Here is a 17,148-nt window from a genome sequence, read left to right on the forward strand (position 1 = left end):
TGCCTAAGAGGAAAAATAGGGAAACAGAAGAACTTCCAACTGTGATTCCACCAACCAGACAATGGTCCTTAGCCACGTGGCCTCCGAAGACACCGTGCCAGGAAAAGAGAGGCCCGAGGTCACGTGGGATGCTTTCAGCCACTTGCCCACACCCCTCTCTCCGCTTCATCACATGGGCATTGGCTTTCGTTTGTTTGTTTGGACCACTTCACGTGGCTTGCGGGATCTTAGTTCCATGACCAGGGATCAAACCCATGCCCCCTGCAGTGGAAGTGCGGAGTCCTAACCACTGGACCGCCAGGGAAGTCCCTACATGGGCATCGTAATGGCGAGATTTCCCAGCCTTTTTCTATGAGCATGTTTTTTTTGTGATTGTTTTGTTTTTATTAGCTGTAGAACTGGGGCTACTAAGTATAAATTTTGTTGCATTTTTTTGATATTATCATTAGAGCCCAAGTATTCTCCATCACAAATTCATTTCAATCCTACTTTTTATTGGCTGCATAATATTCTTTTTTTTTTTTTTTTTTTTTTGCGGTACGCGGGCCTCTCACTGTCGTGGCCTCTCCCGCTGCGGAGCACAGGCTCCGGACGCGCAGGCTCAGCGACCATGGCTCACGGGCCCAGCCGTTCCACGGCATGTGGGATCTTCCTGGTCTGGGGCACGAACCCGTGTCGCCTGCATTGGCAGGCGGACCCTCAACCACTGCGCCACCAGGGAAGCCCGGGCTGCATAATATTCTGAAGTGCAAGTGTGTGATACTTTCCTTAACTAATTTCCTATTGTTGGGCATTTGGGTTGTTCCTAGTTTTGTTTTTTTTGCCTTTTGAACAAATGCTGTGGTTGGTTTTGGGTGCATGACGCTTTATGCCAACGCTGGGCTATTTCAGCATCGGCAGAGGGTTTACTCTGTGCTAGGCATTGTGGGAGATTGGAGGATAAACTAGACACAATCCTTTCACCTAAGATGCAGATATAAATAACTTTAATCCAAAGTCGTTTATAGTTGCCGTAAGCAGACAACTAGAACTGAAATACAGAAGAGTTTTTCCTGGGCTTAATGGGATTTTAAGAAAGTTACGTGAGAAAATCTGAGACCTTGTATCCGCAGCTAGAAGGTAAGGGAAAGAGAGGAGGGGACGGGATAGCAAAGCGGTTGGTTTAGCTGGGAGACCTATGCCAGGAAGCGGGCATCCCCGAAGGCAGTGGGTCTCAGCTCAGATGCTAGGTCAGTTGATTGTCGGTGGCTGCCGAGAGGTAGGTGGTGCGTAGCTCAGTGGAAACACTTAGGAACATCTGCCAGGGACCCAGGTTTGGTGGAGAAGTAGCCACGAGACACCTGGCTCACCGGGCCATCCCCCCAACCTGAGATATTAATTTCAGGTGAGATTCAGGGGCTGGCGTCAGCCTGGCCAATGCCCAAAAACTGTGTTTCTTAGGTTGAGGCTTTTTGATCCATTCAGATCAAGATTCAGTGTCTGTCACAGACATCTCAGCCTGTGTGTGTTTTAGGATCCACTTTTGGAGGGGTTTCCAGCCAAAACGACAGGAGACAGTTGGCCCTGAGTGCCAAGCTAGCGTCAGAGGGGAGCAGGGAATCTGAGACAAAGGGAGTCTTTGCCAACCGGGCACCCTGGGCCCGCTCTCCCTGCCCAGCCCCCGGGGAGGCCAGACCTGTTTCCCTTCTCGGCCCATTTCCAGCCCTTTGGCTCTCTGACAAACACGATCGCCTCTGGCTGTTGGCACCGAAGCTGGAGCATCAGGAGGGGTGCCGGGGGTGGAGGGCGAGCCCCATTCCCAGCCTCAGGCTCCCCGACCCTCGCCGCCATCAGCTGGCTGGGGCCTCTCCACAGCTCGCCTTCCCCCCGCCCTCCTCACCTGTGCGCCTGACCTCGTGTGGTCCTGTCTTCAGCCCCTGCAGGTGCCATGACTCAGCAACCGCAGGAGGGCTTCGCCAGGAGCATGGGGGACGCCCAGGAGTGGATGAAGGCTGTGCAGGAGCGGCTGCAGATCAATGACAACACGCAGGGGCCCCGCGCAGCCCTGGAGGCCAGGCTGCGGGAGACCGAGGTATGCAGAGACCATGGCCTTGATAACCCTGTGGCCTTGGCCCGGTCCCTCCCTCTCAGGCCTCAGGTTTCCCAGCTATTGCGTAGCAGAGCGGACTAGACGGGTGTTTCTCAAAATCTGATGTCTTTGAATCTCCTGGGGTTTAAGTGCAGATTGTGATCCAGGAGCTGGGGATGGACCCGAGATGTGACATTTCTGTTGTGCTCTCGGTGACACCTTTGCTGGGGGTCCTAGGATCACACATTCATTGTAAGGGTCTGACTCTCCCATCCTGGAAGGGGGCACCGTGCAGCGGGATGGTCTCCACCCCCAGGTGGCCCAGGCCCTGCTTCCTGCCCCTTCTCTGCTTCTCTGCAGCTGAGGCCCCTCCCTTGGCTCTTATAGTCCAGCTCTACCCTGACCTGGCACGAGGCAGAGGCTCAGTGCTACCCTGACCGGAAGTGCCGATGCCCAGTGCCTGGCCCAGCACTGTGGTGCCCCCCACCTGAGGTCATCTGCTCTGGGCCAGGGGCCGGGGGAAGAACTCTAAGAGTCAGAGACCTGGGTTGCTGTCTCCATGCTGATCTAAAGTGCTGATCTAAAGTGCTGTGTGACCTTGGCCACATCCCTGTCCCTCTCTGGGCCTCAGTTTCCCATCTGTAAGTAAAGCAGTTGACTTAACGTCTCTCAGGTCGTATCCATTGGGATATGCCACAATTCTAATTTATCACCTAACAATGATTGCTTTATTTAAGGGGAGGCTTACCTCTTCCTGCACAAACTGACCCCCCAACAGGCTAGAAATAGAGCTGACCCCACACCCACGTCCCTGTGTCTTGTCTTTTCTTTCTTTCTCCTTTTTTTTTTTTTTGAGCTGTCTTATTGATTTTGCACATTTTATTGAAAATATCTAATGCTCTTTTTGGAAGTGGACAGTTAAAATTAAGAATCGATATCACCTTTTCAGGGCCAACGGCTTAAGTGTCACCACACAGTATGAAGAAGGACCCAGGGTTTGCATTTTAAAAGTGGGGAAACTGGGTCTTGGAGCGGTCTGGTGACTTGTTCAAGTTGCAAAGGCCTCTGGGGAGGACACTCCACCCTGGAATTCTGGTCTTCTGACTCCTTTTCAAATTTGCTTTCTGCTTCCCTACAGCATCGTGTGCTTCTGCCAGCGTCAGGGTGCAGGGTGTTGTGGTTTCTCAGGCATTCTGTTTAGTAGAACAGCTCATTGGACTAGAGAGAGGACAGGCTTTGGAGTCTGGAAGTCCTGGGTTCAAATCCCAGCTCTGCTTCCTGCTGGCCCTGTGACCCCGCTGGACCTCTCTTCACTTCCCTTCTAGAATGGGTGAAGCTCATTGTGTCAGGATGCTGACTTCGAGAGGGTGGGTCACAAGCTGCCTTGAGGAGGCGTTTGTTGCTGATGGATGTTAACATAGAGAAAGCCCTGTGCTACCTGTGAGACTGGATGCAAATGACCTGAGTTGACAGTGACAGTGGCACCCTCTCTATTCCCCCTCCCCCACCCCAGTCCCATCCAGTGTCTTCTGGCATTTCCTGTCATCCCAGTTGCCCTCAGATTAGTCCTTCCCAGTCCTTCATTGGTCGGACCCCAGAGGATCTGAGACCCTCCACTCTGAGTCACGATTTCCGTCAGCCTCCCCTGTGCCAGGCCTCGAACCCTTGGGATGCCAGGTGATGGTGCCTGGTCCCTGCCCTCAGGGAACTCCTCCCAGGAAGGCACAGAGACTCCCGCTTGTCCCAGGGGGAAAGGCCCCCCATCCCTTCTCGGCCTCCCTCTTGGTGTGGCACCATCCTAGCACGCACCACCCTGGACCACTCGTCCTTTTATAGCAACATGAACAGATACTTGATGCAGCTGATGAGAGCCCTGCCCAGGGGACCGTCACGGCAGAAAGGAGGGGTGACCATTCTTGAGTGGCCCGGTCAGAGGCTTCTCAACTGGACGGTGAAGTGAGTGGAGAACCCAGGGTACACGGGGAGCCCCGAGGAGGTCACGTCCCCGGGTCTAGAGGGTCAAGAGAGGCCTCTGGGGACAAGGGTCTTTACTGCTGAGGCTTGAATGAGGAGTTAGTCAGACTCGGGGATCCAGGGGGAGGGGAGGGAAGGGGCTCCAGGCAGAGCGAACAGAATAGGAAAATCACTGGAGGTGGGCACAGCTGGGGGCACATGTGGGACACCCCCGATGTTGGTGTTGGGACAGCATCAACCATCAGGGAGAAGCAGGGGTCAGGGCCAGAGAGGTGGGGAGCAGTCAGTGGTTCCAGAGCCTGGAACAGGGCGCCAAGGAGGACCCCTCCTCTGTAACAGAGCGGGTGATGGGTTGGAGATTTGGAAGGTCAGGGGCAAGCCTGGTGAGGAGAGGAGTTGACAGCCAAAGCCCCTTCTCTTGTCAGTCTTGGCCTCTGTCATCATCATCATTATTATTGTCACCAATATTCGTTATCAAAAGATGACTCTGCCCGGTCACTGAGAGAAGGGAGCTGACATTCATTCAGCAACTATTGTGTGCTCAAGCCTGTACTATCAGCTTTCATGTCTAGTTTCCCCAAAGCCCTGTGATCGTGGTGTATTGTCCCCACTTTTCAATAGTGAAATGGATCCCTAGACACAGAGATGGGCCAGAATGGAAGGAATGGATCTTGTTAGGGCTTGAACCCAGGGCTGAGTGCAGAGCATCACTGACCGTCCCCGTGTGGGGTCCTGGGGCGGTGGAAGGGGTGAGGCGCACCCTACGGTCGGGTTCACGGCATCACGGGGACAGGCACACACCTAATCCTGCAGTCGCACAAGTATGTACGAGGTGCATTCCTAACATGGGTCTCGTGAAGTTATTCTCCTCCTCTAAAACCTTCTATGGCTCCCCATTGCCTGCGAGAGAAAACCCAGCTTCACCTGGCATCAAACGTCCTCCACTACCTATCTGCCACAACCCTCTTCTCCAGCCTCAGCTTCCCCCTCCAGCCGACCTCCCAGGCACACATCCTCTCCCGCTGGCAGAAAACCTCCGAGATTTCCTATCACCAAACCTTTGTGTGTGCTGTTGCCTCTAGTTGGAACGCCCTTTCGTTCGGGTGTGGGTGTGCATGTGAAATGAACCGTCCCCTCGCCCACGTGTCTTTCCTAACCCCTTCCGCCAGCCCCAGCCCCAGCTCCTGGCAGCCCTGCACAGCACTTGCTGTCTTAGCGCGCTAATCCCTTTGGACCTTGGACCATTTGCTGACAGCTCATTACCCCCTGGTGGTGGGTCTGGCTTCGTTAGGCAAAGGCAAGGGCGGCCCTTAGGAAGAGCTGTTGGCAAGGCCAAGGTGACCGGGTTCTGGAAGCCGAGGGAGCACTTCCATCAGGTGAGCCCTCAGGGATTTGGCCTGGAGCCTAGGTCAAGGGAGCCGTGTCCTGGGTGCCCCACCACCGTGCTCTCCTACGGGGCTCAGACCCGCTTGTTTTCTGTGTGCTTTGATGTTTCAGAACCAGTTTTGCAATAAGAAAACATTTCACCCTTGTCCTCTGGTGAAAGGGAGCAGCTAGAGCCTTCTCCGCCTGCTGGCCCGTGGGACCTCCCCTGGGGCTGGGGTCTCCCACGCGATCCCTCCACCAGCTCAGTGACGCACGTCCCAAGCGCCTGTTGGCTGGAGCGACCAGGATACGAGTTCTGATCCAACTCTGGAGCTTAGTAGCTGTGTGGCCGGGAGCGGGTCCCATGCCCTCCTGCCACCTCATTCTCCCAGCTGTAAAGTGCAGGAAGGACCCCCGGCAGGGACCGGTCACTGAGAGAAGGCCTCTGGGGACAAGTGACTTCACTGCTGAGGCTTGACTGAGGAGTTAGCCAGGATGGGGGTCCAGGGGGAGGGGAGGGAGGAGCCTGGGGGAGGGGGAGAGCTGGGATCTGGGGCCTGCAGGCCTGGGTTCGAATCCCCGCTCCAGCTGTGGAACCTGGGGAGAATTTCCAGTGCCTTCTGAGCTTCACTCCTGGGGAAAGTACTAGTTGCCACCTTGCAGGAGGGTGGGAAGATTGAGGCCAATGACTTACTGGCGCACTTGGCAAGGTGCAGGGCACGCTGGCAGAGCCAGTGGAGAAGGTTGTTTCTCGTGGTTTCGATGCAGGGACACCAGCCTGTGGACTCTCCCAGCCCACGCCGGTGCCCACAGCGGCTGGTCTCCCAGGTCGCAGCATCTCGTCTCTTTGCCCTCCTCGGCTCTGCGCTTGGGGTCTAGGCCAGGCTGTTTCCTTACTGGTTTCCTAGCCTCTTTATGGTCAGAGACATGCCACATTTCCTAGGACTTGGCTTCCAAAAGCCGGGTGCCCTGAACACGCCGTGTTTTCCTAGCTTTGCTGGCTCAAATGTCTGCTCAGCACTGAGGCCTGGTGCCACCGCCACCTCCTCATGAGGCCTTCTTGGTTTGCCCACATCCCTCCTCAGAGCTCCAAGTTTGGGGTCTCTCACGGCTCTTTCACAGTCATCTGTGCCCTTGTCTGCAGACCCCCTTACAGCCTGCAAGCATCGGGCCATGTTTGTTTTCCTCCTGGACTCTAGTACCCAGCACAGTACTCAGCACAGTACCCAACACAGTACTCAGCTCGGTACCCAGCAGAGCACTCAGCACAGTACTCAGCACATTACCCAGGACAGCGCCCATCTGGCCGTGACTGCGTTGAGGGAAAGCCCTGACACCACATTCCTCCAGCCTTCCTGAACTGCTTCTCCTCCCTGCTGAGGTTTTCCCTCCACCCAAACCCCACCTGACTTTTGCCCTCACTGGCTCCCTCGAATCAGAATTGCTTTGTGGCTACAGTGCAATGACCCCCTTCCCAGCTGGCTCGTGTCCCTTGCCAAGCACTCCTGGACGTGTCCTTGCTGGGGTGGGGCTGTAGGAGAACCACGCACGAGCCAAAGAGCGGAATCATCAGGGCAGAGAAGGAGGGTGGAATCTGCTTCTCGAAGGTTGGCTTTGCCAGCTCAGCTCTAGCCTCTGGTCCCACAGCAGACATGCCTCTGGTCCCACAGCAGACATGACTCTGGTCCCACAGCAGACATGCCTCTGGTCAGTGTTTTGGTTTGGGGGCAGGGGTTTCTGCTTCAGGCCAGGTGGGGCTCATGTTCTGCCGGCCTTTGGGACTGGCCAGCTCTTCTCTCTTTGCAGGGAAGCAACAGGCTCACTCCCCTGCAAAGAGCGGCGGGTCCCCCCATCTCCCATGTTCCCCTGGTCCAGCCTGTGCTTCCCTGGCCAGGAATCAGGAGGGCAAAGGTCCAGAGGCGTAGAGGAGGTCACACCATCAGGACCCTGGACTGGTTCCTTGTGAGTGTGGCAGAGAGAGACTGAATTTAGTTTCTTCCCCAAGCTGCTGTCTCCCTTCTTTCACGGAGCTGGATTCCAACTGAGGTTAAGTTGGGCAGCCCCTGTAGAGGAGGCCTCGCTAACTGCTGCAGAGAATTGTTCTGCAAAGCTAAGGTTTCTGTGGGTCCCCGGTGCCCCCACTGGTAAAACTGGAATCACCCTGGTGCCCATCTTGCCAGCTTGGGGATTGGGCATGGGGTCTACGCCACAACTCTGGGTGTCAGAGACATCAGATCCTGAATTATTATTATTATTTCTTTTTTTTTTTTGCGGTACGCGGGCCTCTCACTATCATGGCCTCTCCCGCTGCGGAGCACAGGCTCCGGACGCGCAGGCTCAGCGGCCATGGCTCATGGGCCCAGCTGCTCCGCAGCATGTGGGATCTTCCCGGACCGGGCCACGAACCTGCGTCCCCTGCATCGGCAGGCGGACTGCCAACCACTGCGCCACCAGGGAAGCCCTATTATTATTAGTTCTAATCAAATTAAATCTCACTGGATGGCAAAAAATTGATCCTCAGCCATGCTGGGGGACCCCTTCTTCTGAGAGGTGTGAAATGTTCTGTTCAGGGGGTGGGTAATCTTACTCAGCCCAGAACATTCCACGGTGGCCCTGGGTCTTTGGTCCACACTCGTCACTGTGGTGCCTTTGTCCGCCACTTTGCTGCCCACTGCTGAGCGGGACTTGGGGTCCCTGCTGGGCGCCTGCTGTCCCCGTTACCTGCTACGGTCCGGCAAATCCTGCTGCTGGGCCCAGCCCTGAGCCCCAAACCACAGCTCTTTTCCTCTCTGGGGGAACCTCCCTGCTCTTCACGCTACCTGCTCTACACCCCACTCAGAGCACAGAGACAGCCCTTGTAAGGAGGTTCTCTAACCTCACTCTTTGATAACACGCATAGGCAGGGAAGTCCCTCTCTACCAGGGGTCCCCAAGCCCTGGGCCGGGGACCGGTACCCGTCTGTGGCCTGTTAGGAAACTGGCTGCATAGCAGGCACACGAGCGAAGCTTCATCTGCTTCTCCCCGTTGCCCACATGACGACCTGAAGCACCTCCCACCCTGCCACCACCCGTGGAAAAACTGTCTTCCACGAAACCGGTCCCTGGTGCCCAAAAGCTTGGGGACCGCTGCTCTGTACTATCATCGATGTCATCATCATCGTTAACCACTGTCATACGAGGTAACAAAAAAGGACTGGGACCATTGCCCGTTTGCACGTGTGGGGGGAGGGTCTGCATAACCGCTCAGTGGTTTATAAAGTCCCCTAACATATCTATGTTCTAATTAATAGTGTTTTTGAAAAGTAATGTTATAATCCTATGAGATAGACAAAGCAGAGACTGTTATCACCGTCTCTGAGTGACTGAGTGGCCCGCCTGGGGCCACAGAGTTGTCAGTGGGGCAGCCCTGGACACGGCAGGAGCCCCTCCCCAACCCCACCCACAGCGAAGGCTCAGACGGCCAGCCCACTGGGACATCAGTCTAAGAAAACTGACTGCCAGCCTTAGGGAGACAGGCTGGGGAACAGCTGGAGCTTTAGGCTAACGCTGTGCTGTCAGTAAATATAATCAGAAGGTAAGCAAAAGATAGCGGTAACGGTGAACAGTTTTGGAGTGATGGGAGATGCAGTGTGGGCCAGGCCATGTGCTAGGGTATCTCGCAATGTCACTATAACCTTGGGTGGCGTTAACCATTATCTTCCCCCATTTCATAGGCCTGGAGAGTTTAAGTACCATGACAAAGGTCACACAGGTAGTGGAGACGAGCCCTGGAATTGGAGTCTAATCTTATTTTGACTGCAGAGACCAAGGTTTAGTTGCCAAAGAACTAGAATAATAACAGTGAATAATGACAACAGCTAACGTTACCAGATAACCTACTATTTGCCAGGCGTTGTGTATCAGCCTTGGTCCTCCAAGAAGCCAAGGCCAAGGTGAGGTTAGATATGCAAGACGTTTAATAGGGAACCATCTGTGAGAGAAAATGGGACGGGAACCCGGGGTGGCTGGGAGGGACACGGTCAGTCCAATGCAGGTCCGACCCTGAGTCCGGGAGAGCAGGGAGAATCTTGGGCTGCCGGGTGGTTCTCAGGGAATTTGGCAAGGCCGTGGGGTGTCCCGAATCAGTCACCCATCAGAGGAGCCCAGTGTCCTGTAGTAACGGGCCTGCCTTCGTGTTCCTGTTTGGTCACTGGTGGGAACAGCTGAGGGAGCGAGGCTTTGGTGCCAGCTGCAATCTCAGATAATTCCGAGCCTTGGCTGGGGACCTGGGCCAAGCCCACTCCCTGCAGTGGGCCTGAGAGGCAGATTCTCATGGTGCCACACACTGGGACATGCACTTTACATGCATTTTCTCAGTTAATTCTGGGAAAAAAAAAAAATCTGAGAGCTGAGTACTACTATACACCCACTTTACAGACAAGAAAACCAAGGCCAGGGAAATAATGAAACTTTTCTGGGTTCACGCAGCTGGAAACAGGCTCATCGGGGAAGGGAGGGCACTCCTATCATCAGACAGCTCTGGGCGGTTCTGTGCTGATTAATCTCCATCGCCACTCGCTCCCACCCCAGAGCCCTTAGCAGCCTGCCCAAGGTCACAGGAGGAGGGGCAGGGGCTGCGACTCGAACCCCAGCTCCTCTGGTCTCAAAGTCCTGCCTCTTTCCATGTCTTGCCACTGTCTTCCCAAGGCTCTGCCTGTTGGCGTGTTGTCTAACTCCTGGGAACTGGCTTTGTGTCCACAACAGAAAATATGCCAGCTAGAGCCAGAGGGCCGCGTGAAGGTGGACATGGTGCTGCGGGCGGCCGAAGCCCTCCTGGCATGCTGCCATGAGGACCAGAAGCCCGAGATCCTGACCCGGCTGAGGGACGTCAAAGCGCAGTGGGAGGAGACGGTCACCTACATGATCCACTGTCACAGGTAGGGTGGCTGGGTACCTTTCCAGGCCTTTGTCTGCGGCTGCTGCCGACCCTCCGTGCCCACCACCACGCTGGCCTGGGGCCGCTGCCCAAGGGACATTTCTTCGGTCCTGGGATTAGTGGGAACAGGATGCTCTCTTGGGATGTCAGTCAACCCTGCCTGCCTCTTTCTAATTATAATCAAGCTTAATGAGGATAATAGCCAGTGGGAGCCCATCGTGTTTTGCCAACAATTAATTCTTGGTAGACTTGCCGGTGTGCATCCTCCAGCAGAAAGGCCAAATGGCCCCGGGGGGTAAGAAGGCCTGTTGCCTTGCTAGCGCTTTAGCCCAGATTCTCTGCTTGTACCAGGGAGCCAGGTCAGGGGCGGGGGCTTTGCCTGACCTGGGATCGCCTCTTGCTCTGCTGGTTACTTGCTGTGTGGCCTTGGGAAAGTTACTTGACCCCGGAGCCTCAGGCGCCTCATCTGGACAATGGGTATAGTCAAGTGTTTCTTGAAGGTTTTTAGGAGGATGGCGGGGGATAGCAAATGTCGAGAGCCAGGCACAGCGCTTGGCACACAGGAGGTCCTCAGTGGGCAGGAGCTGCCAGCATCTTCTCCGTCTTTATGAAACCAGAATGTTGAGTGGACCAGGGGGACTTTACTCAGTGTTTTCTGCTTTTCAAATTCTTTCACTTGGAATTCCAAACGAAGTAGCTTGATGTTGGCTGGACCGATAGGGCCATCTCCACGTTACAGACGGGGAAACTGAGGCGGGTGCAGAGGCGGGGTAATGCAGCGAGTTCATGGCACGCCTGGGACCCGTGCACAGGCCCCAGCCCTCTGTCCCCGCTGAGCGGTGACGAGCCCACAGATCCTATTGTACTCTGCAAGTTAAGAGACACACTCCCCGTGGCAGTCTTCTCGTGACTGCTAGTGGGCACCCATGTGGTAAGAGCCAGGGTGACTGTGTGTGGAGTCCCAACACCAGAGAGAAACAACTGTGGGCATCGTCGTGCATCACTGATAGGAATTGGGGGTCCTGGTGGCTCAGGGCATCAGCAGGCTGGGGGTTCTCAGAGCAGGTCTGGAATCTGAGCCACCCTGATCATTAGCCCCATGGAGCTTGTCTCCCAGATGGGAGGGTCTTGTCTACCAGGACTGGGGTGAGGCCCGAGAGGGTGTCCTTGTGTCCCCCTCCCGCAGCCCCCCAGTACTGGGGAGGGGGCAGCGGCACGGCCTCCCCGCCCATGAACCTGGTGGGGGGATGCTCATGGCCGTGGCCTCTGCCTACAGCCGTATTGAGTGGGTGTGGCTGCACTGGAGCGAGTACCTGCTGGCCCGGGATGAGTTCTACCGCTGGTTCCAGAAGATGACGGTGGTGCTCGAGCCCCCTGTGGAGCTGCAGCTGGGCCTGAAGGAGAAGCGCTGGCAGCTGAGCCACGCCCAGGTGCTGCTTCAGAACGTGGACAATCAGGCCACGCTCCTGGACCGGCTGCTGGAGGAGGCGGCCTCCCTGTTCAACAGGATCGGGGACCCCAGCGTGGACGAAGCCGCGCAGAAGAAGCTGAAAGCCGAGTACGACGCGGTGAAGACCAAAGCCCAGGTGGGTGCGGGCAGCGGGCTGTCTTCACCCTTCATCCGTCACCTGCTCCCATCTACCCGTCCAGCCACTCGTTTGCTCCCTCACCATCTATCCATCCATCCATCTACCCACCATCTACTATCCACCCACCCGACACCACTCACCCACCACCATCCACCCATCTCCCCACCCTCCTATCCAGCTGTCTACCCACTCACCCATCTATCTCCCCTCTAAACTAACTACTAAATCCCTCATTTACTATCTACCCACTCACCCCTCCATCCACTTACCTACACATCCATCCACCCATCTCCCCACCCTGCTATCCATTTGTCTACCCACTCACCCATCTATTTCCCCTCTAAACTAACCACCAAATCTCTTATGTACTATCTGCCCAGTCACCCCTCCATCCACTTACCTACCCATCCACCCATCCATCTCCCCACCCTCCTGTCCATCTGTTTACTCACTCACCCATCTACCTCTCCACTAACCTAACTAGATCTCCTATTCCTCTCTCCAGCCACTTAATCACCCACCCATCTATTCATTCACCTACTCATCAACCCACCTATGTACTCTTCACATACCCATGTACTCATCCATCTCTCCACTATCTACTACCCACCGTTCACCCCTTCACCCACTTACCTACTCACTATCTACTTGTCACCCATCCCTTATCCACTCACCCAAGCATTATATAACTACCTACCTGTCAATCTTCCACCTACCCATTCACCCACCCCTCCACCATCCATCCACCCATTGACACATTATCTACTATCTGTATGGCCAGCGTTGCTCATGCTTAATACACATGTGGGTACGTAGTAAGTGTATGTTGACTGACTGACTGATGGACTTTGAGGTTCACTTCCACCCAGCTCCCCTCCCCTCTCCCTCCCTCTTTCCTTCCTTCCCTCCCTCCTCCTGCCCTTTAGTCCTTCTCCTTTGCTTTCCTCCTCTGCTCTCTTTTGTCCTTCCCCCAATTCCTCTGCCCATTCTTTGATCCCTGTCTCTTACCTCATTCTTGCCTTGGTTTAAACAGTCCATTGAGTTATTAAGTTCAATTTTGTTTCAAGAACTTCTATTTGGTTTTGTATTATATCCGTCATTCATTTTTTTTCTTTCTTTCTTCTTTTTTTTTTTAAATTTCCTTATTTTATTTATTTATTTTTTAGTGCATTGGGTCTTCGTTGCTACACGCAGGCTTTCTCTAGTTGCGGTGAGCGAGGGCTACTCTTCATTACGGTGTGTGGGCTTCTCATCGCAGTGGCTTCTCTTGTTGCAGAGCACAGGCTCTAGACGCGCGGGCTTCAGTAGTTGCAGCATGCGGGCTCAGTAGCTGTGGCTCACGGGCTCTAGAGCGCAGGCTCAGTAGTTGCGGTGCACAGGCTTAGTTGCTCTGCGGCACGTGGGATCTTCCCAGACCAGGGCTCGAACCCGTGTCCCCTGCGTTGGCAGACGGATTCTTAACCACTGCGCCACCAGGGAAGCCCCTCTTTTTTTCATTGTCCTTTTTCTCTTAAACTTGGCACTCCTCTCAGGTACGGATTCTATCTGTAGTCATTTTAATCATACACATTTTATAATCGGCAGGCTGCTCTAGTAGCTGAAGTTCCTGGCCTGATACTGCCGTCTGTTGCGTCTGCTGACATGGTGGATCATTTCCTTGGAGACTTCGTAATTCTGAGCTGTGAGCTTATCCTATGTGGGGCCTTATCTGCAGAACCCCGTGGCTGGGCCTGGCCCTCAGAGAGCTTGTGTTTTCTTCAGCCAGGCTACCATGGGAATTTGCCTTCAGGGTTCCCATTGAGTGTCACTGAAATGTTTTGGGGGTTCCTAAATCAAGTGGGTTCTCTGCACTTGAACCCTAAGCCAAAATGATGCGGGAGGCTCCTGGCTCCCTGCTCTGAAAGGTGGCTATCTTTGCATTTGTCTTCTCAGCCTGACCCCAGGCTGAGACACATATGCTTCTGTCTTGTATTGCGCTGGTGGGAAGGTTTTTCTCTCTAGTTCACCCTTTGATAGAGGGGGAGTCCCCGGAGTATTCTGCCTTTTTGCCGTGGTCTCTGCCCCCCTGGGCCCAGAGTCTTACCTCCTCCTCCAACCTGAGCATTAAACCCAAGAAGACGTCAAGCACACATGTGGGTTTAGCATCCTGGTTTCCATAGCATCTTTGCATCTGGTCCACGGGCTATCTCTTACCTTGGTGTGTGCGGTGTGTGCGTGGTTCTGCATTTAAATGATGCTTGTTACATTTTATCCAGCATTTCTGGCTGGCTATGGTAGAAGGGTATTCAGCTCTCCCATGTTGCTGGAGGTGGAAGTCTCCTAGGTCCTTCCAGTTATGGGAAATGGTTCTATAATAAGCAGAGATCTGAGAAACCTTGAGTAGGAATAGGACGCTGGCCCCAGAATGCTTGGAAAGGGACCTGGGTTCCAGCCAGGCTCTGCTGCTTCCCAGCTGTGTGACCTCGGGGTGCTCACCCTACCTGGAGCCAGGGTGTAGGACTGAATGAGTTTGCAAGTGAGCTCTTTGAAATTGGCAGGCATTTTCCCAGAATAAAGGATGACTTGTGCTCTCGGTAGCAGTGAGAAGAAATAGCCACAACAATGGTGTCTGCCACGTACCAGGTGCTCGGAGCCCTTCATTGAATGAATGAGAACCCCGCCCCTGCAGCTGGGAGGCTCGGAGGACAGGCAGGCGGGGTGGAGCTTGGCTCTCAGAGCTGTAGCCAGCTGGTCCTCCCTCACGGCATCCAAGTGTCTAGAGCCTGCTTAACAGCAATTCTCTCTCCAGGTCTGCCCCACGGGCTCAGGCAGGGGAGGTGCCTGGCCCATGGCCTCCTTGCTGCTGAGACTTTACAAGAAACAGGTGCTTGTGCCAATCAGCAGAGAGCGCCTCGTGCAGGAAATGGAAAGTGGTTTTGTGTGTGTGTGTGTAAGTGTACACGCGTGTGTGTGGAAGGGGCATGCCTGGGGCACCGGTGAGCACCAATTCTAAGAAATGATCACCTCAGAGATTCTCATCGTCCCTCCAGGGAACCCTCCCCTCACTGGATCCAAAAATTCATAGAAATCACAACTCTTATTGGCGAATGCTATCTTTTCCTAGTTCCTTCATGTCTTTGACCTCATTTGAGCCTCCCAACCTTCTTATGTGGTAAGTAGAGAAGGTGTGACTGGGCCCTTTTTTTAAATTTTGACTTAAAAAATAATCTACAGATAAACAACAAGGTCCTACAGTATAGCACAGGGAACTATATTCAGTATCCTGTGATAAACCTCAATGGAAAAGAATACAAAAAAGAACGTATATATCTATATGACTGAATCACTCTGCTGTATACAGAAGAAATTAACACAACATTGTAAATCAACTATACTTTAATTAAAAAAATAATAATAATCTAAGGGTCAGATACCCCTGGCCCATCAGAAAGAACCGGAAGTCCTAGGCGACTCCCTATGTGGGGTCCTCCTTTGGTGGTTGCCCCGGGTCCTGGGTGAGTCGCTGCACCTGTGTCCATCAGGGGAGATCAGGGGCCGCCAGAGCTCCTGCGGGTCCAGCTCAGAAAGTGGACGCAGTGGTACATGGGAGGTTTCGAGCCCCTGGATGAGGGAGCAGGTTGTTTCCAAGGGTTTTCCTGAGGTGGAGCCCAGCTGGCAGCATCCTGGGGGCAGGAGCCTGGGGGCTCTGCCTATGATGAAGGGGTGGGGGGGAGCTGCCGCCCTGGCAGAAGCCCTCCGAGTTGCCAGACGGGCTGGTGAATTTTGACCTCAGTGTGGAAACTGGGGGGTGTGCAGGGTGACTGGATCCTATGAGAGAAGGCCGTTCAGTTTGGCCTTTTGAGCTGTTGGCTGAAGCTCACAGACCCTTGGTTTTCTGCTCCTGGCTGCCAGAGGTTTGGGAGCTGTGTTCTAACTCACAGGGAGCCCGGTTAGCTCTCGGGATGGGGTTGGGGGTAGGGGTGGTGAATGGGGAGCTGTTTCTTGTCTCTCCCAGAGCCGGCAGTAGAAGATTGAAAGGCGATAAGAGGGAGAGGCCAGGGCAGGCCCCTACAGAGCCTCTGAAGTTATACTCAAACTGTCATGTGCATGTGCATTTTGTTGGTGAGAACAGTCATAGCTTCAGATGATGCCATGACCTTCAGAAGACAGAAGCTACTGAGAGGGGCAAACTGTTATATCACCCTTAGCAAGGGTCCCCTTTAGTAAAATAGGATATAGCTTCCCCAGCGTCAGCCTCCCGGGGCATACCCCATACTGGGCCTTCCAGCCCCAGACGAAAGGAAGATGCTCTGGCTCCACCCTAAGCAGGGTGAGGGACACTGCATGTCCAGTAGCCCTCAGAGATTCTTGGTAGCCCGGATGCCTCCTGGTCACCTGCTCTGTACATTTGATGAAGGTCTCACCTTGCACTAAAGTCAGACGAGAAAGCCACCCTGAGGCAGGCAACTGAAATCCTCCCACCCCAGTGAGAGCAGGAGAGCCATGCAGGGACCCCTAGAGGTCCAGGCCTATTCAAAGGGTGGGAAGCATCTCTGGGATATTGTCTTAGTCTGCTCGGGTGGACAGAACAGAATACCATAGACTTGGTGGCTTAAAAAACAGGAATTTGTTTCTCACAGTTCTGGAGGCTGGGAAGTTCGAACTCTAGGTGTCAGCAGATTTGGTTCCTGGTGAGGGGCCTCTTCTTGGCTTGAAGATGGTAACCTTCTGGCTGTGTCTTCACACGCTGGAGAGGGAGGGTCAGCAAACTCTCTGGTGTCTGTTCTTATAGGGGCACTCATCCCATCCTGAGGGCCCCACCCTCATGACCTCATATAACCCTAATCACCTCCCAAAGGCCCTGCCCCCAAACACCATCACATTGAGGGCTAGGGCTTCATCGTGTGAATTTGGGGAGGATGCATCTCAGGCCATAGGAGATACCGTATGTATTAATATCTCAACTTTCACCGAGGAGAGCCCATTTCATCATTTCTTGTGCTGGTTAACAAGCCACTACTTTTGCCTCTAAAAATCCAGTTTTGACTTCCAATATGTTAATTAGCAAGGCCTCTGGTGTTGATAGGGACAGGACCACAGAAGCACGGCGGGGGTCACCTCTGGACTGTATCCTTCGTGACCACCCCCTGAAGGGAGATTCTTGATCAGGAAAAGTGGCCAAGCCCGGGAATTAGCAGTGGCACAGCCAGCAGAAAGCAACTGAAAGCCGAGAAGAGACAAAGCAGGCTGGTTGCCCGT

The 17,148-nt window shown here is 54.3% G+C and overlaps 1 protein-coding gene across 3 annotated transcripts in view; it reads left to right on the top strand.

Moving 5' to 3' along the window:
- SYNE3 (spectrin repeat containing nuclear envelope family member 3) overlaps positions 1 to 17,148 on the top strand; it is a 95,977-nt gene that overhangs the window by 42,635 nt on the left and 36,194 nt on the right. For 2 of the 3 annotated variants that reach the window (XM_082838955.1, XM_082838956.1), the window contains exons 2-4: positions 1,914 to 2,071; positions 10,150 to 10,322; positions 11,598 to 11,907. In XM_082838955.1, the coding sequence (XP_082695081.1) occupies positions 1,928 to 2,071; positions 10,150 to 10,322; positions 11,598 to 11,907 (627 nt within the window). In that variant the 5' untranslated portion in view covers positions 1,914 to 1,927. Of the gene's footprint in view, positions 1 to 1,913; positions 2,072 to 9,235; positions 9,339 to 10,149; positions 10,323 to 11,597; positions 11,908 to 17,148 lie in introns of those variants that run through there. The other variant, XM_082838957.1, reaches the window with a different exon arrangement.

The sequence above is a fragment of the Leucopleurus acutus genome (genome assembly GCF_964270905.1).
Source record: "Leucopleurus acutus genome assembly, chromosome: 1".
NCBI lineage: Eukaryota > Metazoa > Chordata > Mammalia > Artiodactyla > Delphinidae > Leucopleurus > Leucopleurus acutus.